Genomic DNA, 23,322 nt, shown 5'->3' with positions numbered 1-23,322 from the left:
GCTGCAGTAAAAGCTCCAACGCTCTTAGGAATTCTGTGAGTGTCGGAGCTAGAATAAAAAAAACCTTATGCAGCTTGATAAAAGGGGGCCTTTTAGATGCCTTGCAGGCCATTTAACCTCCAGGACATCTAAATGTTAAGGGAGCATGTTTTGGGTGGTCTTAGCAGTTGGACGCCATTTAGACATTTGCAGGTAGACATGTTTTAAAAGCATCTAAGGGCCAAAAAGGTACCCAAACTGACTAGATAACCACTAGAGGGATGAAAGCATGGCCTCCCCCATAGTCAACCCAGTGGTCACTGACCCCCCCTTCCCAACCCCCCAAAATATGAGAGAAACAGTGCATATCAGCCTTTATAAAAACTGCTGATATTATTGAACATCCTAATACAGCAGCAAGCAGGTGTCTGGAGTAGCCTATTCAGCGGTGTAGTGAACCATGGAGAGGGAGATCCGAGCCCATATCCCACCCTTCCCACTACATTTATGGTAGAAAGTGTGAGCCCATCAAAACACAACCAAACCCTACTATATTGCCATACAGGTGATACCTGCAGATCAGCGGCATTCCTGGAATTTTCATGCAGTTTCCAAGACTAAGGGGGATCCGCACATAATGTAGGCATGCGAATTTGACCAGGTTTTACTTAGTATAAATCCTTTTAGGTATGAATCCCAGCACCAAATGCTATTTCAGAAACAGCGCCCAACTCTGAGTGTCATTTATAGAACAGAGCTTAGCACAGCTTTATCAGTGCCAATTTTTGGGTGCCATATATACAATTTTGGCCCAAATCTGTTGGATTCCTATGCATTGAATAATTAGATATGACAATTTATACTTGAATAAGGCAATCACAAAAACATCATTGTAAAGTGCTAGAAAGATACTCACAATTGACCCAATATGGCCCACTTCTCCAGGAAGTCCTCCTGAACCTGGGGGACCCTAGATTTACCAATTAGAAAGGAAAAAAAAAAGTTTGTATATTAATTGTTTCTGTTCATTAACACAAGAAAAAGGTTGACTATGAAGTATTTGAAATAATCAAAATATTAGAGCAGAGAACTGTTTCCAGGCATATATCAACAAAAGGGGAATAGTGAATCACACTTGTACCATAATACTATATTTATTGGAACAGTGCAAACCAGTTATATAGGGCTCTCTGAGCCTAAAATTTATAATTTGGCTTTATAAGTACCAGAATTCCAGATGTTGAGTTTCTGAGCTAAACATTTGGGCCCTGATTCTATTTTTCAAAAAACCCCACAGACTGTAGATCAGCGCATCTAGCCAATCTAGGCACTTAACTTACTCCCCTTTTCTGAAGTCACATTAGGGTTTTTTTAAATTGCAGGCCTGCAATAAAAAGCCCTAACGTGGCTTCATAAAAAGGGGGTAATTTTTTTTTTAATTGATTTAATCAGTGCTGTTAATTGAACAGTGCCATTAAAAGCCAGTTCATAAACAATTTAAAAAATTAATTTTCATTTAAGTGCCTAACTCAGTAGGCACCATGTAGGCATCTACACCGAGGCGCCTACCCAAAAGGTAGGTGTGGTTAGGAACAGAGTTTGGGCGTGGATTACCTTAAGCATCAGTAAATTAGGCCAATAAAATCCTGGCCTAATATACTGGCACCTAACATTATGATGTCTACCGTCATCTTAAGTTGAGTTAGGCGCTACTAGGCACGATTCTATAAACGGCATCTAACAGTTGATTGACAACTGTGCCGAACAGCACCTAGGCATTAGATGCTGTTTATAGAATCAAGTCCTTGCTGTCTCCTCAGATGTAACTATGCTGTCCATGTCCAAAAACTAATCAATATACCTTGTCTGTCCAGCATGCTTTTGATAGCATTTGATCCTTGAATGGCTAAAAACAATTCATCTTAGGGTAGTAAAGCTAACACTGTCAACTTTGTTTCATAAATAAAATATAAATCTTTATTGTCCACATCTATTTAGGAACACCAAATTAAGGGGACAGCCGAGAAGTCAAATCCAGTCCAAAATAGTCTTTATTCTTGTGAGTTCCACATCTACCTAGAACATCATATATTGTCATGTACTGACATAATAGCCAAAATGGGAGACAAGTTTCATGAAAGTTTTATTGAGGAGAATCAAATAATAGAAATGTACAAAGACAAACATAGTTCAGGGTTTTTATTATTTTCCAGAATTTTTTTTCTATTTTTTTGGGAGGTTTTTTTTGTTAGCTTAATACAATCAATTTAATTTAAAAAATCTGAACTCGTATCAGAACTTGTTAAGGAATGTTAATAAGTGCAAATCTCTATCACATAAGTAGAAAGAGAAAAAAAAAACCCCTTGATAGAAGATGTCCCTGAAAATTTACAAAAAAAAAAAAATGTCTACTATAGCTTATATTTCAATATTAGTAAAATGGTGTGGTAATTTATAATTTTAATAGCATGTGTTCTATTTAGTGTGTAGACCTTTCAAAATGTACTTACGGGTGGTCCAGGAGAACCTTTTCCCTAGAAGGACATAAATAAAAGTCATAGATGAGACATTACAGCTAGAAGTAGCATAAACCACTGCATAGAAGGAGAGAAACTTTTTTTAATGCTGATTATTCATCTGATAAAAAGACTAACAAACCTACTGAAAACTTTACAATAAATTACTTGAGCTTATTTTATATTGTAAATGCTACTAGAGCATACTGTAATATACCACTAGTATGTTCTTCCACAGCATTGCCATGGCAATGCTTAAATTAGAAAGTTTAGCCCAGTGCCATAGTATCATTAACATGGATATGCGTCCACAGTGATACAATATCCCTTATGAAAACAGATATTAATTTTGCATCCATTAGTTCAGACTAACACAGAATACTTTGAAAAGCAATAGGTACTCTTTTGTGACCCATTCAAATTTTCTAAAGTGGCTTTGCCTCACCCCTTTCAAGTCTTACAACGTACCCCTTTCAACATACCCTTTGCAACATACCCCTTTCAAGACTTGCACACCTTTCAAGTCTTGCAACATACATAATGTCCCAGTCTTTCATGGTCTTTAGTGTGCTTACATCACTTCAGGTATTAGTCATTGTATGCTATTGATATAAAGGATTTTTATTTCCTTTTTGATTTTCTCTTTGGGAATCTATTTTCCACAACCAGGTCATGGTAGTGACTTTATTTGGCCTGGAATCATAGACCATATATCTCTTCAGAACCCAGGATTTATGTTCACTATGGAGTGAGCAGCCATGGTCCTTGAGAGCCACAGTCCAATCGGATTTTCCAGATTTCCACAATGAATATACATGAAATCTATTTGCATACAATGAAAGCAGTATATGCAAATCAATCTCATGGATATTTATTGTAAAATTCTGAAAGAACCCAACTGGTCTGTGACTCTCGAGGATTGTGGTTGCCCACCCTTGTTATATCTGGTTTATTGAGGACTGTCTTGCAGTGTCTAGCACTCTCTCTACAGTACTCCCAACCCTTGCCAGCATGATGAACAAGTCAGGCTCATGAAATTGAGCTCATGTCTCTGAGCTGGTCTTTGATATTAACTATTAGTTTCACAATTCATAGTATTAAAATATCGCCAAGGATTTTTGCAATGATGTAACTCTAGTGTGTGTTTGCCCAGTAGAAATAGAATTTGAGCTACTGGAGCCAAATATGAGAGTTGGTTAGCTATAAACTTCAAATGAGGTTAGTGCCAAGTGGCTTCTGGTGTATGAACTTAATTCCTGTTGTCCAGTATCCAGGTACATTCTGTAAGGGTAGGTATACTGTATATGACTTGATGCTACCATCCATAACTTCTATCATCTACCCACTTGCTCCTTGTCCCATTGTCTTTATGATTTCTGCACACATTTTGAAATTACAGGGAGAGCAACCTTTGTATGCCAAACAAGTCATAGAACCCTGGCCTTGCCAGTGACTTGTCACTTCTATCATTTAGAATGACATATACCTTCACTGACCTTTCTTTTTTTTAATATATATAATTCTTTATTCATTTTAACACAATAAGTAAAACAGTATATAACATCCATTTGATCTTACATATATCACGTAATATTATACAAAACTCAATTTCAAATTCCATATCCCCCCCTTCCCTATTCAATAACATTCAACTCAAGACAAATATATAATAACCTCCCCCCTCCCCACATTGTTACTCTCAAAGAAAACCAAGAAATCCCCACCCCCCTTCTTGGATGTGCATATTTAAGGGGAAAAACTTGATAGTCACTTCACTGACCTTTCAATATGCCCTTCAGGATACACTTAGCTAAGCATATCTTAGCATAGAATTTTACAATTTGGTTCCCTCCACACGCTTCCATATAGATTTCCAGTACTGGCTTCTTTTCCTAATTATGTTCCCAACCCTGGCTCAACACAGTGGCCGAGTCTTCTGGGGAGTTACATTTCACACCACCTTGGGGGTAATGTGCACTTGGTGGTTGCTTTACAGTCTTTATCAAGATGCTTTAATGAAGATCAGTACTTATAGCAAATTCTTTACATTCTCAGCAATTTTTTGTATTCTTTCATGGATTCTCTCTGATCCCCTATTTTGTAGTGAGAGGAAGGTCAGAAGGTGTAGATGTTGTGGGTGACAATTCTGTCTTGTGCACTGATAAGGATGTTCTTGCACTATTGTGCTTCTTAGCCAGCTTTTCGTTTTGGATTAAGCCTGATTGCATAATTAAGTTAGGCATGCCAATCTAGGCGCCTAACTTCAGGCACCATTTACAGATTCTGGACCTCGGTGCCACTTAATATTCTTCTCACTGGCACGTTAACTCTGCTGTAGTACTTCACCCATTCTACAGGTCATGAACACTAGGAGCGAACCCAGCGGAACTGAAAAAGAAACACACGTCAAGTCTACCAGTTCCTCCGGTGAAGCTCAGCGACAGCAACCCTTAATTTTAAATTTCACTTAAAATGAATGTAGTTCCAATAAAATGCTGAATTCATATCTGACCGGTCCTTGGAGCACAATCTGCCGGATGCTCTAAACTGCGCTGTTGTCAGCAACCACCTTAAAAGCAGACGCCGATCACGCGTCAATCACGGCCGCTCAGAGAATTGCACCTCTGGCAAAGTTATGGCACCGGAAATGTAGGTCAGGGTTTTCAAGGCCTACATTTCCGACGCCAGTCTTTGACATGAATCGTGCCTAATACCGCTTCCAGCATTAGCCACACCTATAGTGGTGTTAGGCCCTTCAGAGGCGCAGTTCCGGCACCATTTGTTTAGGTGCCAGTAGGCACCTTGAATTTTCATTTAACTGGCGTTTCAAACGGCGTTTCCCTCTTAACTTAAGCGCCGGTAGGGTGCCTAAGTTAAGGTGCCATTTATAGAATTTCCCTCAATACGTTTATCATCTTTGTATAAGTGCCACACTTTCTATAAGTAAGGCATACAACGTCGATACTGGTGGCCGCCGAAGGCATATCAATCATGCGATGGTGTCGTATCGAGAATCGCGCCTCCGGGATAGATAGGTACCAGAAATGTAGGCTAGAGTTTTCCAGGCCTACATGTCTGGCACCTATCTTTGTCATGAATCGCACCTACATAGGTGCTTTACAACGCCTAACACCACTTCCGTCGTAAGCCATGCCCATAATAGTGTTAGGCACCAGTAGGTGCCTCCTGGGTGTGATTCTGGTGCCTTTTCTTTAGGCACCTGTAGGCACTTTGAATTTAATGATAACTGTCGTTTCAAATGACATTTCTCACCTTGGGCGCCTACCGGCGCCATTTCTAGAATTTCCCCCTATGATAATACCTCTAAACTATTTTAAAATTGTTTGGTGAATTGTGCCTGTAAATATTTTATTCCAGTTATGTAGAATGTCTCACTCACCTGAGGTCCCTGAGGTCCAGGCAACCCAGGCTCACCCTGATAACAATGAACGAAAAGGAAATATGTTTAGACTCTTTCATGGAAAACACCTTTTCCTTATTTTCTGTGTTTGAAATTATTCTAAATTTGTATGTGCATATGCTATAATTGCCAGCATAATTTAAGCATTTATGACTTTACTTTTACAAATCACTTACAGGATCTAATGTACTAAGGCATGTTTTCCATTCACTATCTATTGAAAAAAAAAAACCACTGACAAATCAAGCCCTCAGTAGTTTACATTTCATAAAGCATATACAGGTCTTTTTACAAAGCTGTGTTGCCAAGCAGCGCATGCTAAATGCCTAGCCGCCTGTTCTAGTCCTATGGATGGCTCGGCAGACCAGCTTTGTAAAAGCCCACCATGGTCTTATTTCACACAAAATCAGGTGAAACGTAAGTTTAAGAATTAACAAGAATCTTATTTACTTTCTGTCCTCGACGGCCAGCTGGTCCAGGTGATCCTACCAGTCCCGTCAGTCCCTTAAATAACAAAAATGTATAACATATTAAATTCATGTTCTGCAACCATTCCTATTAGATAAGCATCCAGTTCACACATTATATATGGCCATAACCTGTACTGTGTATGATGAACTAGACTGAGTCAATTAGCCAATCCAAGCTTTCTTTCCATAAGTGACCATCGTACCATGCAAAAGGTTTGAATGCAGTTTTAAAATATTTTCAATGGACTTATTCATGACAGAGATAATTATTAATTCAAAAACTCTTAAGGCTCCCTTTTGTCAAGCCACGTAAGGGTTTTTTTATCGCCGGCTGCTGCAGTAAAAAGCTCCGACGCTCATGAGCAACAGCCGGCAATTAAAAAACCCTAACGCAGCTTGATAAAAGGGGGCCTAAATTTGTAAAAGCACTGAGGTTTCTATTTTGCAACATTCAAAACCTGAGATACAGGTATAGTACATCTTGGATTTGGATTTTAGATTTAATTATTTGTCTTTCCAAATTCAAGGTTCAAAGTGATGGGTAGTAGGGATTTCCCTTCCCCAGAGTGCTTATAATCTAAGGAGGCCTTTTACTAAGATGCAGTAAAAAAATGGCCTTAGCGTACACTTACGCAGGTCTTTCCCATGCATTAGGGCCATTAAAGAGACTATGTAGGTGATAAGGGCTCAAGCGATAATCAGTTAACGTATGGTAATATAACTGCACTAACTGATTAGCACAGAAACACCCACTCTTTGCCCCCAGACATGCCCTTGCTGCAAAAAAAATGTTAACATTTTTTAGCATGCAATTTGCACACAGGTTTGGAACCTGGGCCCCCTTTTAGCGAGCTGAGCTAGAGGTTTTTAGCGCAGGCTGGAGAGGTAAGTGCTCCAACGCTCATAGGAATTCTATGGACATCGGAGTATTTACTGAGCTAAATACTTCTAGCGCAGCTTGATAAAAGGGAGAGTTAATACAGAATGCCTGAGTACATCTTGTAGTAAAGCTAGGGTTACCAGATTTTACTTGCGTGAAATCCAGACCCATAGACCCGTGCCCAGTTCCACCCATGCCCCTAGGAAGAGGCATGGACAAATCATGGGCGCTCCTAAAAGTCAGGTGCACTGTTATAGAATAAATGCGTACATCTAGCAGTGCTATAGACATGATAAGTAGTAATAGTAGAATATGCCCGATGCATACATAAGTTAGGCAATAGGATTTAGGCCTGGTTTTCCTTGGCCTAAATGGCTGCACCTAAAAGTTATGCGACGCACAAGTGCTTAGCGTGATTCTAGAAAAAGTACGCACATCTTGTAGCATCGCACTAAGGGCTCCTTTTACTAAGCTGTGATAGCGTTTTGAGCCTGCGCGGAATTTTAACACATGCTAAACCCGCGCTACGTGGCTAGAACTAACGCCAGCTCAATGCTGGCGTTAAGGTCTAGCATGCGCGGCAATTCAGCGCACGCTAAAACTACTATCGCAGCTTAGTAAAAGGAGCCCTAAGTGCCGTTTCAGTTGACCCTGATTTTTTGGGTGCTATATACACAATCAGGCCCTCAGTTTGTGAGCTAAATGGAATATGGACCTATTATACTTGAACTGCTCATATACCTGAGACCAGGTCTGTAGGAACCAAAGCAAAAGTTCTACTGTTGCTCCCTGGAGCTCACTACCTGGAGGAGTGCATCTTTCAAAGATATTCTGACTTTTAAGAAAGATCTGAAAATGTGGGGGGTCAGCATTTAGAAGCACTTATCTGGAAAACAGCAACTTCTGTCCAAATCAGTGCCACAGAGCTAGCCAGATGGGAGATATGATAGAGACGTTTAAATACCTACGTAATGTAAATGCGCATGAGTCGAGTCTCTTTCATTTGAAAGGAAACTCTGCAATCAGAGGGCATAGGATGAAGTTAACGGGGTAATCTGAGGAAATACTTTTTTACAGAAAGGGTGGTAGATCAATGGAACAGTCTCCCAGAAGAGGTGGTGGAGACAGAGAATGTGTTTGAATTCAAAAGGACCTGGGATAGGCATGTGGGATCTCGCGGAGAGATAAAGAGATAATGGCTACTGCGGATGGGCAGACTAGATGGGCCATTTGGCCTTTATCTGCCATCATGTTTCTATGTTTCTGCCAGCACAATCTGGATAGCGTCACTGAAAATCATTACTGATGGCTCAGTGCCAGGGCAGCGAATGGGCAGAGCATGAGTAGATTTGCTCTGCTATCTAAATAGTTCTATGCAAGGTGCTTTAGAAGGACAGAATAAGCGTTGCTGGCAATGTCTTACTGTTTTTAAGACCCTTGTTGCAATTAATGGAAAGATCAATAGCGGTGTAAAATGGAAATTATAAAAACTTTATTAAAATTTGGGAACCATTAATGTCCTTTTGTCATGATTGATGCCATTTTTCTGATATTTCTATATTTAATATGTAAGATAAGGGTGGGGAGGGGGGAGGGTTTCTATTATAAGAAAAATAAAAATTACTAGAGAGATTTCAGGATGGGAGAGGGAGGGTTATATTTCCAATTATAAGATATAATGATAAGATGTACAAGTGTTTAAATCTATATTATTGAGTTGCAATTTTTGTACACTTGATGAAAGTTTTAAAATGAATAAAGAATTTAAAAAAAATTAAAAAAAGACCCTTGTTGCACAGAGATTTGAGTTTTGAGACCAGCTTCCCTCACGGTTCTCAGAGCAATATCTTAGCCTGAACCTATATGCAGACATGTCAGAACTAACATCTATTATATAACTCATGCATCCTCGTTGCATCAGTTCACAGATCCAAATTAGACAACTTTTTATTTTAGACAAGTGGTTGTCAGCTGAATCCTCGGGATACACCTAGTCAGTCAGGTTTTCAGGATCCCCACAATGAATATGCATGAGATTGCATAGAACAAAAAGTAGTGCATGCAAATTTATCTCATGCATATTCATTGTGAATATCCCGAAAACCTGACTGGCTAGCTGTGTACCGAGAACTAAGTTGAAAATCAATATTCTAGACCAGGGGTGTCAAAGTCCCTCCTCGAGGGCCGCAATCCAGTCGAGTTTTCAGGATTTCCCCAATGAATATGAATGAGATATATTAGCATACAATGAAAGCAGTGCATGCAAATAGATTTCATGCATATTCATTGAGGAAATCCTGAAAACCAGACTGGATTGCGGCCCTTGCGGAGGGATTTTGACACCCCTGTTCTGGACTGACTAGATCTGCTCCGAAACCACCCAGGATTTAATTTTTTTAATGTTTAGATACATTAACAAATATTGCCTTTGCCATCCATTCAGTAAAATCTGCCATTTCCATCCAGCTTTATAAGAAATATATCCTTAGGCCAGTAGCAATCTATTAATAAGCAGAGCTGTAAGATATTTCACAAATAGAACCCAAAATATATATTTATATCACTTTTACTTTCAGAAACTAAAGCAGACTTGGAGTCTTCCAACCTGTTGAGGCTTTACCTATTGTCGATTGTATGACCAGCTGAGATGGTGTTTTCCTTTCTCTTTCCATCTTAGTGACAGGAACAGTTTATTCCTTAAAGGCCAGGGTATTCCTTTTCCAGTTCTTGTACTATGTTCCTCCAAAAACCAAGTGACACCAAGCGAGATAGTTCATCAAAGCTCCCAGGAGACAGGAGGCTTCTCCTCCACCAAAACTTAGACCCAGACCACCACACTTTCTCATTCTTCACTATAGCTCTTGAAGGTTTTGCGAGCTAAACACTGATTCCCATGGCAGTAAAATTTAGTAAGCATTTGAGTCTCTGACAGAGCATGCACATGCTGTATCTTTTCATCTACAAGTTCAGCATGGTAACGTATTGATTTTATATTCCAAGTCCTCTACTCTTTCCCATAGCCCTCTCTGCCTCTCCACCCCAACCATGGAAGAAAAGCTATAGATATTCGCATTAGAAGAATTCCACTACTCAGCTGGAAGCTCAGACTCCAATTACAGAGAGGAGCTGAGTTTCCCTACAGAGAGAGAAGAACAAGAGAGAGACTCCCTTGTGTCGAGCCTGTTGCTGCTTAAAACCAGCCCTAGTGTGCAGTTGCCTATTTTAAGATTTTGTTCATGACCACATTCAAGAAATAGACTCTTGCTCTCCCATAAACCTTATTAAATCCTCAGTGGTTAGTACAGGTATACTTATATATTAAGCCCGTCGGTGAAGTGAAGAATCATAAAAATCAGAACTTTTAAAACATTCGTACACAAATGTATTAGTGTGAAAATGTACTCACATCAGCTCCAGGCTCTCCTGGTAATCCGGGGGATCCAGTCTTACCTGGCTTCCCATCTGCACCCTAGCGTTTAAAAGTCAAAGTATTAATTTAGACTAAATAAACTGCAAAAGAAAAATCTTTAAAGAAATATGTAGTGCAGAGGTTTTGTTCATTGACTTACCGGTGGACCTGGAGGACCATTAGGACCTCTATCACCCTGTGAAGACATTTTCATATCAGTAAAATCAAACACTACAGAAACAATGATACACCATCAGTAGCGCGCAGGAGAATAGCGCTCATACAAATGCGCGCACTGACAAATGCGCACATGAAAGCAGCTGGATTTTTGGGGCACAGTTGTAAGTCTAGTGGGGGGGCTGCGGCAATGTTCAAATTCAGAGCCCCCTGACGAGAGCGTGAGTGTAGTGGGGAAGTTCCCACATACACATACTCTCAGACCAGAAACGGGAAGGCAATAGGCGGCAGAAACACTCCCCTCATTGAAAGCACAAATTCCCCCCTCCAATCCCACTCCCCCTGAGAGCGGAAAATGAAGGTTTTTGGGCGGCACGCATTTGTCCTGCGTTGCAAATGTCAGGGCGGAATTGTCAGCGCACCAATGTCCTGTGCGCATGTGATGGGTCACCGAAACAATTAAACCCAATGTACAAATGCAAAGATCAAATAACTATTTATTAATACCACACAGCATCATAACATCCTACCAGATTTAATATTGTAAATTATTAATTATTAATTTCAATATGAAGATAGTATAACATCAAATTCTTAGAAAAAGAGAAACTTACATATATGCCATCAATTCCTGAAATGCCAGGGGGACCTGGAGGGCCTGGGAGGCCTTGGGGTCCAACTGGGCCTCTCTGGCAAAGCAAAACGGAAGAGATAAGACAGAAGTTCATATTCTGAAATCTTACTTTGAGATTTTTACTTGAAATACCAAACTTTAAACCTTTCATGAACTGTTTAACTGTGACATACAATGGGGAAAATATTTTCCACTCTTCATCTGGCTAGAATCAGTTATAAAATGCTAATATATATCAAATTTCTCCACATGCATAAGAAAAAAAAAAAATACTCAATAAAACTTCTTTGGGGTTATAATTCAGGTACTGTCTTTCATAAGGAAAGTGATTTGTAATTGATTCATCTTAGTTTTTGTATTTTTCTTTTTTTCGCTTAAATTATAAACAAGAATGTGTTGCACTTTTGCTAGCAATATTCACCGTAATATATGTCTTATAGGTATTTGACCTCTTGGCACATTAAAATAAAAAAACGACACTTAAAATTAACTAAAAATCCATTAGAAGTTATATTTTATGCTATTTCTTTATAAAAAGAAATATTATGATATAATAGAACAAGGAAGAAAACATAACTAGCCCAAATTAAATATCATTACTGATGTATTGGTAGTGTTAAGTCCACACCAGTCTCCTATGAATAGTTTAGGCTATAAAAAAGACATATAAACCATAAATATTTAAATTCACCAACATTTGACCACATGTCTGGGTGAAAAATTTTATCCTGCGTTGCAAGTAAAACTATTCCTGCACCAAAGAGCACAAAAAAAAGTGACCTACAGATAAAGATATTCACTAACCCCATCATAAAGAAACAAGGTAAATATCATCTGAGCATGGAAAATGCAGGTATATCCCTTAGTTTTGAAAGCTATCCATGCCCATTCGCCAGGATTATCCTGGGCCTCAAGCGTCAGTCTCTGCAGCCTCTTCTAACAGTCACCCTCACAGTCCTTTGCCCTTTATTACTCAGCTCCAGTAGCACAAACTCTGGCTCGCCCTCCTCTCCCAGTCCTGTCTCTGCAAACTCACCTGCACTGCTGTCTGGCCGATCTGCAAAAGAGAAAAACAGCACATAACTTACTTGAGCCCTGCAGAGACAGAGTATCTGCAAGCAAAGCACAAGCAGCGAAGATCTCCCAGCCCTGGCACAGCTAGCCATGATCAGTCCCAGGACTAGCCACCACCCGATTTTTTTTTTCTGACCCCAGTGGGATTTTAGGAGCCTAAAGTGAAGTGCTTAGGAGAGGAGGGATCATGTGCAACAGTCCCCAGGTCCTCATGTTTATTCATAAACCTGCAGGGGAGGCTTGAGGATTGGAAAAGGATAGAATGACAGCCGTAGGACCTTAACCCTTCCCAGAGTCATTGCATCTTTCTTGTATTCTGAAACAGCCTCCTCTCTATCCTGCATCCAACCTGCGTTGTTTGATAAATTTATTTCCTGCATGGGGGACATCATTGTTAATCAAAATTTTATATTTAATATTTTAGGAATTCTGTTGTATTTTTAATTAATTGTAGTTCGCTGATTGTCCAGCCTAGAATTCGATTGATTGTGGCGGTATAGAAGAATAAAGTTATGTTATGTTATATAAGAATAGCACTTAAGTTTCTGATTGTCTAACGATTGTCGCTAAATTTGCCGACCCGATGCAAAAATCAACTCACCATGTGGTTTTCCATGCGATTACTCATTCTCCAATTCTAGCATGCAAATGAGGGCATTAATATTAAAACCAGCCATCCAACTGATGCCCTAACTTTGCATGCTAGAATCGGATCGGAAAACCCGACCCTGAAAAACCAACAGATCTAGACCTGTTGATAACTGTGTTACTGACAGGTCTGCCTGTTTTTTCTTTTTTTTTCTATAGGCACAGATGTTGCCTCGGTGACCCCCTCCCCCGCTAAACTTACTGCCCTGCCAGCCCCCCACCCCCATGACTCCCCCCCCCACAACCCCAGTACTAAAAGAGAAAGGAAGGATGCCCACTCCTTCCTGCCACAGTGAATCCCCCTCCCCTCCAGACCCTCCCAATTGACTCCTCCCCTCCCCTGCTCCCCTTCATTAAAAAAAATCATCAGGAGGGAAGCCAACTCCCTCCTACCACTGGATGCACCCCGCCCCCCCAAGCCCCCCCCCCACCCCCTGAACCTCCCCATACCTTAAAATTAGTTTACAGCAGGAAGGATGCCCAGTCCCTCCTACTTCTCAAGCCCACCACTGCAAAATGGCAGGCCTTCACTTTCCTGGTGCATCCTGGAATGCACAGGGAGGAGCATAAGGCCATAATTGGCTCAGACACCTAAGGCCTCTTCCAGGAGGGAGGGGCCTTAGGCGTCCAAGCCAATCATGGCCCAGGAAGGAGGGTCCTTAGGTGTCTGAGTTAATCAGGGCATTAGGCTCCTCCCTCTGTATCCCGAGATAAAGAGGCAGGAGCCCAAGGCCTTGATTGGCTTAGTCAAGGGGCCTTAGGCGTCTGAACCAATCAGGGCCTTAAGCCCCTCCCCATGCATCCCAGGATACACCAGGAAGGGGAAGGCCTGCCATTTTGTAGTAGCGGGCCCGAGAAGCAGGAAGGACAGGCATCCCATCTGCTGTGAACTAATTTCAAGGTACGAGAAGGTTCGGAGGGTGTGATGGGGGGCCGGGGTCCTGGGATGTATTCAGTGGCAGAAGAGAATTGGGGGAGGCCTGGCTGGGGGGGAAGTTTTGCTGTGGCAGGTGGGAGTAAGCATCCCTCCTGCTTCATTTAGTACCGGGGTCATAGGAAGGTTGTTGGAGGGGAGAGCCTGGCGAGGCGGTAAGTTTGGTGGGGGAGGGTCGCCAAGGCAGGAGGAATTGGGCATCCCTCCTGCCGATCTTCAATGGGGGGGTTGGTTTAGGGGGTGTCAGGGGTTTGGAGGGGCCGGCAGCAGGAGGGAGGGAGCATCCCTCCTGCCAATTGCAGTATCGTGGTGTCGATGGGGAAAGGGGACAGTCATGGGGGCGGCTTTTTCTTCTTTTTTTATTGGGGCAGATATTGTGCATATGTAACACGCGCACATCATCTATGCCATTAAAAAAAGAAAAAAGCCCCAACAGGAGGCTGCTTTGGGGCTTCCCTTGCCACTCAGCGATTCCCAAATCAGCTCTGCGCTCTCAGAGCGATTGGTCAGACGAGGATTACGGCGAACCTCTGTGCAAATAATTTGCATGGAAACCTGTTGAAACATCAATCGCTGTTCCACAATTGGAAAAAAATTGGTCAACAGCAACTTTTATGATCTTAGCGACCCTGTTTAGTGCATCAGACCAATTTTCTATTTCCAAAAGTGGCCAATACAGGTCACCAATACCTGGCAGAAACTCAAATAGTAGCAACATTCTTGGCATTCTAGATTAAATAGCTAAAAACTACTTATTTATTTATTTAAAAAATTTCTATACCATTTTTAAACCAAAACAGTTTACAAAACTGTCACATACATAAAACTTTAAAACAAATAGATACAAATTGAAACAAATAAGAGCAGAAGGATTCAATTCTTTCAGGAAATCAGCAACCAAAGAATGCTCTGCGCTGCTCCTGACACTCATAGAGATCCTATGAGCGTCGTGAGCAGCATGGAACATTCAGTACGCCAGACTGCACTAAAAAATGCTATCGCAGTTTTGTAAAATGGGGGTAGGGGTTAATAAGAACAAACTAATATTGAGAAATGTTTCTCTTATCACAGGACAATGTTCAGAACCACAAATTTAAATTTTAGATGAAATAATACCATTGATGCAAAAATGCAAATATTTGGGAATCATTATTGACTCCCACTTGACATTTAATGACCAGGTTTCAGAAATAATTTAAAAAGTGTTCTATACACTTAGAACTTTAAGATCAATTAAACACGTTTTTTAAAAATGCTGACCTACATACTTTCATTGATGCCTTCTTCACATCTAAGATTGACTTCTATAAAGGATTTTATTAGGACTATCCCAAAAACCAAACTGGCTGGTGGTCCTCCAGGTTAGGTTTGGGAACCACTGCTTTAAAGCATTGAAAACATTATTTAAATCTTATTTTTTTCTCACAAGCTTTTGGTGAGGATATACCCCAAAATGATCATATTTATTAAACGTCGACTCTCTCGTCTGGCATGTGATGAATGTCTCCTAGAATCATTGGTATGATACTGTTTATCGCCATTTGGTTGAGGTTGGGCTGGGGAGGGCTTCGATGGGCTGGAGTGAGTTTTGACGAAGACTTCAGTAGATGGAACCTAAGCACAGTACCGGGCAGAGCTTTGGGTTTTGGCCCAAAAATAGCTCAGAAGGAGCATTTCAATTAAATCAGTAATTTAAAGAGTGGGTAAGGTTGGGCAGACTGGATGGACCATATCTGCTGTCATCTACTATGTATGTTACTATGTATGTTCTTTTCATATGAATGGTACTAGGACTGTCCTTTACTTTTATGGAGTTCTTTTCTTTTGGAATTTTTCTTATTTTTATTGTAAACCACTTAAAATTGTTGGAAGCTTGAGCAGTATATCAAATTGTATAATAGGAATATTTGCTTTTCTCTCTTCTCTTCCTCCCTCTAGCTGAACTGTGCTCTCTTTCTATCTTTCTCCAGATTAGCATCAGCAGTTCTCTTCCTTCCCCACCCCGGACTAGCAGCAGCTATTGTTGTGGTGTACAATTGGATCCAGTGGGTCATTTTTGGAGAACTCACCATAAAATATAAGTGGGCTATGGTAAGATGTGCACATGGGCCTTTGTAGGTGAAGTTCACTAAGGTGCCCCTTGCTCTATTAGGATGTCTCTGTGTGGCCAGTCTACTAAAACTGCTGGCCCCTCCTACATCCCAGTGGCTTGCTTTGTGCATTTATCTTTTGGACTTTTTCTTTTTTTAATGGCTCTGTGAGGGAGTCTATAGCAGTGTTTCTCAACATGCGGTACGCGTATCTATAGGGGTACATGGGCCGCTTGTTGGGGGTATGCAGCCTAGCCACCTTGGAGGATATTCTCACCCATCCCTAGAAGCCGCTACCCCTGGGGATCCCACCTTCCTGCCTGCCCCCTGCTGCAGCCAGGGATCTCTCCCTCCCTGTCAGCAGCGCAGCATTCACAACTCACTGCTCCTGCTTGCTTCGGGCCTTCTTCGCTGCCGAGTCCCACCTACTTTGTTTCCACGAAGGCAGGACCTAACAGTGAGGAAGGCCCGAAGTAATCAGGAGCAGCGAGTTGAAGCCTGCCCTATCTCCCGCCAATGCCGCTGTAGCCAGCAAGCGAATTCGCCATGCTCCAGGGCTCTAACGCTATGCTTGCCAGCTTCGCTTCTCCTCCCTCCCCCTTATGACATAACTTCTGGTTTCATCGTTGAAGAGTCAGGAAGCCAGCAAGCGCAGAGTTAGAGCCTCGGAGCATGGGTGAAGTTGCTTGCAGGCTACGGCAGGACTTAGGACTGCAATGGTTGTTCACCTCTAATGCTGGGCACTTTTTGGGGAGGCCACGGCCCCTGTGGCCTCCCCCACCCCCATTCTGATGCCTATGGTTTGGGGCATGGCAGCTCCAGGCCCATCTCAGACTTTTTGTTTATTAAACCAAGAGACTGTTTCCTGTACACCCAGCCCTCTGAAGTAACAGGACTCAGGGAGTTTTTGTTATTTTTGAATCAATAAAGAGTTTTTCTGTATTATTGACGTTTGTGTCTCGCTGTGCGTGTGCAGGCCCAAACACCCCAGAGCCCGCTTGCACTGTTACAGGTTCAAAAAGATAGATGAACATCTGAAAAAATAGCCATTTTGTAAAAAAAAAAAAAAAACAACAACCTAAGATAGACATTTTGCAGTTTTGAAAATGGCCAGATTCGCCACTGGAGTTTTGTGCATCTTCTACAAACTCTTAGGGAAAAAGTTAAGTTTACAGTAAAATGTTCATAAATCATTTTCAAGAATAGATTATATTTTTGTTTCAACAAATAAAGTGCAACAAGTGATTAAAGCCTCCATTGATCCTATTATCATTTCGGATCATGCGGGAATATGGATAGAATTACAATTAGATCAATTAGAAAATAATAGACCTCTTTGGAGATTTGATAATGCATTGCTTGTGGATGACAAATTTTTGGAAAATTTTAAAACACAAATTAATGAATTTTTTCAAATAAATTTAGTGGAAGATACATCTATAGAGAATGTATGGGATGCATTTAAAGCAACTATGAGGGGTAATATCATATCATATTCAGCTTTTATTAGGAAACAAATTAAAAAACAATATATGGAATTAGAAAAAGAAATAAAAATATTAGAAGCTAAATTGATAAGTAAATGGGAATATGAAGTTTTACAAGCTCTTTTGAAAGTAAAAGGTAAATATAATGAATTAACTTCAAAAATGATAAGAAAAGATTTGTTTTCCAAACAAACGGTGTATTATGGAAATTCTAATAAGGCGGGAAAATTATTAGCAAATTATCTTAAGGCAAAAAAAAGGAGAACTAATATTAATGGAATAAAAGATGATAATGGTATAATAACAAATCAAACAAATATAATATTAAAACAATTTTTAAATTTTTATAAGGATCTATATTCTTCCGAACCTTATTTGGAGAAACAAAAAGATGGAAAAAAATTTTTAGATTTAATAAATGGACCTAAGATTCCTGATCATATAAAACGAAGTTTAGAAGAACCTATATCAATAAAAGAATTAGAAACAGCATTGAGATCTCTTAGAGTTGGATCCGCTCCAGGTGGTGATGGTTACACAGTAGAATTTTATAAAACATTTCAAAATATCCTCTCCCCACATTTATTAAAATTATATCAGACACAACTTATAAAAGGTAATATAAAAGGTACTATGGCTGAATCAATAATAATTGTTTTGCCTAAGCCAAATAAAGATCCTACTTTGGTTTCAAACTACAGGCCTATATCTTTGATAAACGTTGATAATAAACTTTTGGCGAAAATTTTGGCTTTGAGATTAGCCAAAGCTCTCCCACATATTATAGATATGCATCAAACGGGTTTCGTTGCTAAAAGACATTCCTCCAATAACTCTAGACTATTATTTCACATGCTAAACTTGTCAAAAAAAATGGATGAACCGGCTTTTACAGTTTCATTAGATGCTGAGAAAGCATTTGATAGGGTAGAATGGAATTTTATGTATCAGGCTTTAGAATGGTTTGGTATAGGTTCTGGATTTATACAAATGGTAAAAACATTGTATAGCTTCCCGATTGCAAGATTAAATATTAATAATAAGATATCTGATGGTTTTCAATTGCAGAGGGGAGTTAGACAAGGTTGTCCTTTATCTCCTTTATTATTTGATATTGTATTAGAACCCTTATTGTTAGCAATACAGCAAACGAGGGAGATACAAGGAATTCCATATTCAGATATGGAATATAAAATTTCGGCTTATGCTGATGATATTTTGCTTTATTTGAGAAATCCAGAGTCTACCTTATCTTCTTTATTGGAATTAATTGATAAGTTTGGCAAATTTTCAGGTTATAAAATTAATTGGAATAAATCTGAAATTATACCCTTGAATGTTTACTGTGTAAAAGGATTATTTGATATTTTTCCATTCATATGGAAAGAAGAAGGATTTAAATATCTAGGCATTCAAGTTAAAAAAACAATTGAAGATACTGTAAAAGAAAATGAAAAATATGTATTAAAAAAAGTAATGGAGTTATGTGAACAATGGAACCCATTACATATATCTTGGTGGGGCAGAGTTCAAACTATTAAAATGATGATGTTGCCTGTGGTTTGCTACCAAATGAGTATGATACCTATTTATTTTCAGGGGTCCTTTTATAAAAAGCTTAATAGAATTTTAACAAAATTTCTTTGGCTTGGTAAAACACCTAGAATAGCTTTAGTAACCTTACAAAAATCAATTAAGGAGGGAGGGGTAAATTTTCCAAATTTCTATAGGTACCATCAAGCCTATATTCTACGTCAGGGTATGTATTGGATCCTCCCAGAACTTATAGATAATGCACCAGATTGGTTATATTTGGAATGGCGCCTTATGTTTCCCCTAAATTTAGTTCATTTACCAAGTATTAATATACCTAAAAGATACAAAGAAAATAAAATAATAATGGATACTTGGAAAACATTGAGATTTATTGATAAATTAACACCCATCCCAATATATAAATCAACTAATCAATCCATATGGATAAACTCCAAGATCAAAATTGGCGGAGCTCAAATCCTTTGGAAGAACTGGATTATTGCAGGAATTAGATCTCTAGATGATATTATTTCAGAAGGTAAACTGCTGGATTTTTCACAATTGCAACATAGATTTGGTCTTAATAAAACACAAAGTTTTAAATGGTTGCAATTGAAGCAGGCCATTCAGGTTGGGTTCCCTGAATGGAAATCATTAAACAATCAATATAGTTTAAAGTTCTTATGCTTTAAAGCAGACTTCCTAGGACATCAAGCCGCATTGTGGTATAAATTAATATCTGGATATTTGAATAAAAAAACCAAAAAATGGTCTAAGAGACATTTGGAGCATTGAGATTGGACATCAAATTAATGCATCTCAATGGCCACTAATTTGGTCTTGGAGAATGGGATGTACAGTGTCAGCGTCTATGAGACAAACATGGTTCTTTTTATTACATAGAGCTTTTTGGACCCCTACTCGTTTACAAAAACTAGACAGTTCTAAGTCTAATAGATGCTGGCACTGTAATCTAGAACCAGGGACATTAGATCATTTATTATATCATTGTCCTTATATTAAAATTTTTTGGAATTCAATTTGGCCACAAATTAATAAATTAATGGAAAATCATATTGCAATATCATATGATACAATTTTATTTGGAACAATGATGAGAAAAAAAAGTCAAATTTCACCAGAAAATAATAAGCTTTTATTAATTATGACAGGGGTTGCCATTCAACATATAACTAACAATTGGAAAAATTACAACAACCTAAATTACATATTTTGGTGGAATACAATATGCCATATTTTTAAAATGGAAAGAACAATAGCAATACAAAAGGGGACATATAATAAATTTATAAAAATATGGGGGCCATTGACAAAATACTGTAATGATTAAATAATGGAATACTTTTTCTTCTTTTCTTCTTTTAGAGATTTTTTTTTTATGACACACATATAGGGGGGGTAAGGAAAACAAATTATATATAATAAATTATAATATATGATACAAAATGTAACATATGATTAAAAAATAATAGAAGGGTGGGGGGAGGGAAAATGAATAAAATTTATCCAGAATATATTGTATTAGATATAAATATGTTATTGAATAATTATCAATTATATTCTAATATGTTGTATACTTTTATAAAATTTGAAAATATTATATTAAAGCAATAAAAGGGTGGGGGGAGGGTGAAGGGGAAAATCAAATCCAGACATACATTGTGTTAGATATAAAAGTGATACCATGCATTTATCAACTGTATTTTATTATTATGTACACTTTTTGTAAAATTTGAAAATAAAAATATAATGGAAAAAAAAAAAAAGAAAAATAAAATCACCAGACATCAAAAAAAAAAAAAAAAAAAAAAAAAAAAAAGTAAAATGTGGAGGGTTACAACCCCCAAACCCCCCATAACGCCGGCGCGATGTCTATTAAGTAAAGTGGGGGGTTCCCCCCCACGCCCCCCCCGTCGGAGCCCTAAAAACAGTCATTTAGAGCGGCACGCGCCTCCGTGCTGCGCTCAATTGTCCGGGCGCCTTTGTCTTTCGCGCCGTTGTCTATGAACCGGATAACTTGGGTGGAAGAAGTTGCAAAACACTGCTTTAGAAAAAGTCCCTTCCTCCCTCCACCATTCCCTTTAATTTGCATGCAATCTGTTCTCAAACAGATAGCATTTTCTATAATCTGCAGCAAACTTATGCCTAGAAACAGTTTCCCTAGCATCGTGTATGCACTGTGTTCGGAGACCACTTCTTTTGACCTACATCCAAAGATATTCAGTGACATTCTCCCATTTAATATGTGAACTGCCCAGTCCCAGATTCAGTCACCCTTTCAGGGGCAGAAGAACACCTTTTGTTTGATACAGGGGGCAAGCAAACAAATCTCCTTCCCTGCCTACTGCTACCCTTTAGGGCAAAATGTTAATTTCATATGACTCTGGTGATTTACCTTATTTTCTGTTGCCTAGGTTCCATTTAATATGTTATCCCAGGACAAGCAGGCAGCATATTCTCACATATAGGTGACATCATCCACTAAGCCCCAATGTGGACAGCCTCGCAAGCAGATTTGCTTGAAGGACTTTTAGAAAGTTCACGACTGCCGCACCGTGCACGTGTGAGTGCCTTCCTGCCTGAGGTAGGGCGCGCGTCTCCTCAGCGTCTCCTCAGTTCTAAGTTTTCCGCAGAGCCGAAAAGCCCTCGTTTCAAAACTCTGCGCAAGAGTTAGTTCTAAACTCGTGCCTTCTCTTACCACGGCTCATGTATTTTATTTCCAGGGTCGCTGTGTTATTTACGCGTTTGATTAAAGTTTTGTTGTTTTTTCGTTCATGTCACGGCGGGGCTTACTCTGCGGCCTCAGCCTGCGGGCTTCGATTTCGCCGCAGCCGTGTTCATTCCATGTCCCAGCCAGTTACAGGGTTCAAGAAAGTGTAGCTGGTGTCAATGCGCGATCTCCATCACTGACTCACACAAGTGGTGTGTACAGTGTTTAAGACCTGATTATTGTTTTTTGTATTTTTTTTTTCATTTATATATTTATTGATTTTCAAAATATAGACACCTAAAGTTTACTTGATTACAGATTTAGAAATTAAAACATCCACATAATATGTGGTACCATAATAACCTAAGAAATAATAATTAATTATTTAGTCCACAACATTCAAGACACAAGAAAAAGATTAAAGAAAAGGAAATAATGCAATTAACCAAAAGGACAGCAATGCTGACACTTTTGTTTTTGTTCCAACATGCATGCAAGCTTTGCTATCTCCCATTAAACTTGGTGTATTCTAATGTATGTTATAGTATTGGGGTGCTACGATATGTCCTGGGGGGGGTTTCAGAGGGTTTTACATGGAAAATTGATTTGAGCACCTCTTGTTCCTGAGACATCTGATCTTGGTTGTATTTATGACCTTTTCTCTGTATGCCCGGTAGGGCGGTTTCTTTTTCTGGATTGATGGATGTCCCTTTACTCTGTTATGTTATGTGTGTACTGGTTTGCTCAATAAAGAAATATTATATATATAAAAAAACAAAAAACAAACTTGCAAGCCCTTCTTTCTGGTTGCAGAAGAAAACAAAACTGGCAGTTAAATCTTAAAATCTGGCATCAAATACGTCATTAACCCTTCTATGCTGCCTTGGATCTTGTAAAAAATATATTGCGTTGTCCATGTGGCAAAAGCCCCTGTTCCATTCTCTGAATTGCCAAAGAACACTTAAGGCCTCATTACCATACATTTTCATACAATGTACAACCATGTCTACTACGTGAGTTAATACTTACACTTAAATTCTCTCTGTATTGCTCAGCCAATATTGTGTGTTTGCAATCCTCGATAACCCTGCCCTTATGCTCACAATGGCTTTCTGCTTTGGCCTCATTATATATAAAAGATGATGGACAGGAGTTCAGGAAGCAGAGGCAGGAAGAGGAAAAGAAGGAGAATGTTTGGTGAAAGATGTTCTTACCACTCTTGTGGCTGAAAGCTCAGTGCAGAGTTCTCTCTGGGGCTTCAAAGGGTCACAGTGAATCAGCATCCACTGGAGGTCAAACTGTAATACAAAAAATTGCAACAGATCCATTTTTCTAG

At 39.3% G+C, this 23,322-nt stretch overlaps 1 protein-coding gene across 2 annotated transcripts in view; it reads right to left on the bottom strand.

Moving 5' to 3' along the window:
• COL9A1 (collagen type IX alpha 1 chain) overlaps nt 1–23,322 on the bottom strand; it is a 215,014-nt gene that overhangs the window by 149,913 nt on the left and 41,779 nt on the right. For both annotated transcript variants that reach the window (XM_033937800.1, XM_033937801.1), the window contains exons 6-14: nt 23,201–23,284; nt 12,523–12,543; nt 11,467–11,541; nt 10,836–10,871; nt 10,673–10,735; nt 6,367–6,420; nt 5,896–5,931; nt 2,490–2,513; nt 896–949 (exon numbers count right to left, since the gene is read on the bottom strand). In XM_033937800.1, the coding sequence (XP_033793691.1) occupies nt 896–949; nt 2,490–2,513; nt 5,896–5,931; nt 6,367–6,420; nt 10,673–10,735; nt 10,836–10,871; nt 11,467–11,541; nt 12,523–12,543; nt 23,201–23,284 (447 nt within the window). The remainder of the gene's footprint in view (nt 1–895; nt 950–2,489; nt 2,514–5,895; nt 5,932–6,366; nt 6,421–10,672; nt 10,736–10,835; nt 10,872–11,466; nt 11,542–12,522; nt 12,544–23,200; nt 23,285–23,322) is intronic.

This window comes from Geotrypetes seraphini, chromosome 3 (genome assembly GCF_902459505.1).
Source record: "Geotrypetes seraphini chromosome 3, aGeoSer1.1, whole genome shotgun sequence".
NCBI classification, from domain to species: Eukaryota; Metazoa; Chordata; class Amphibia; order Gymnophiona; family Dermophiidae; genus Geotrypetes; species Geotrypetes seraphini.
This window is presented reverse-complemented; position numbering and strand designations above follow the sequence as displayed.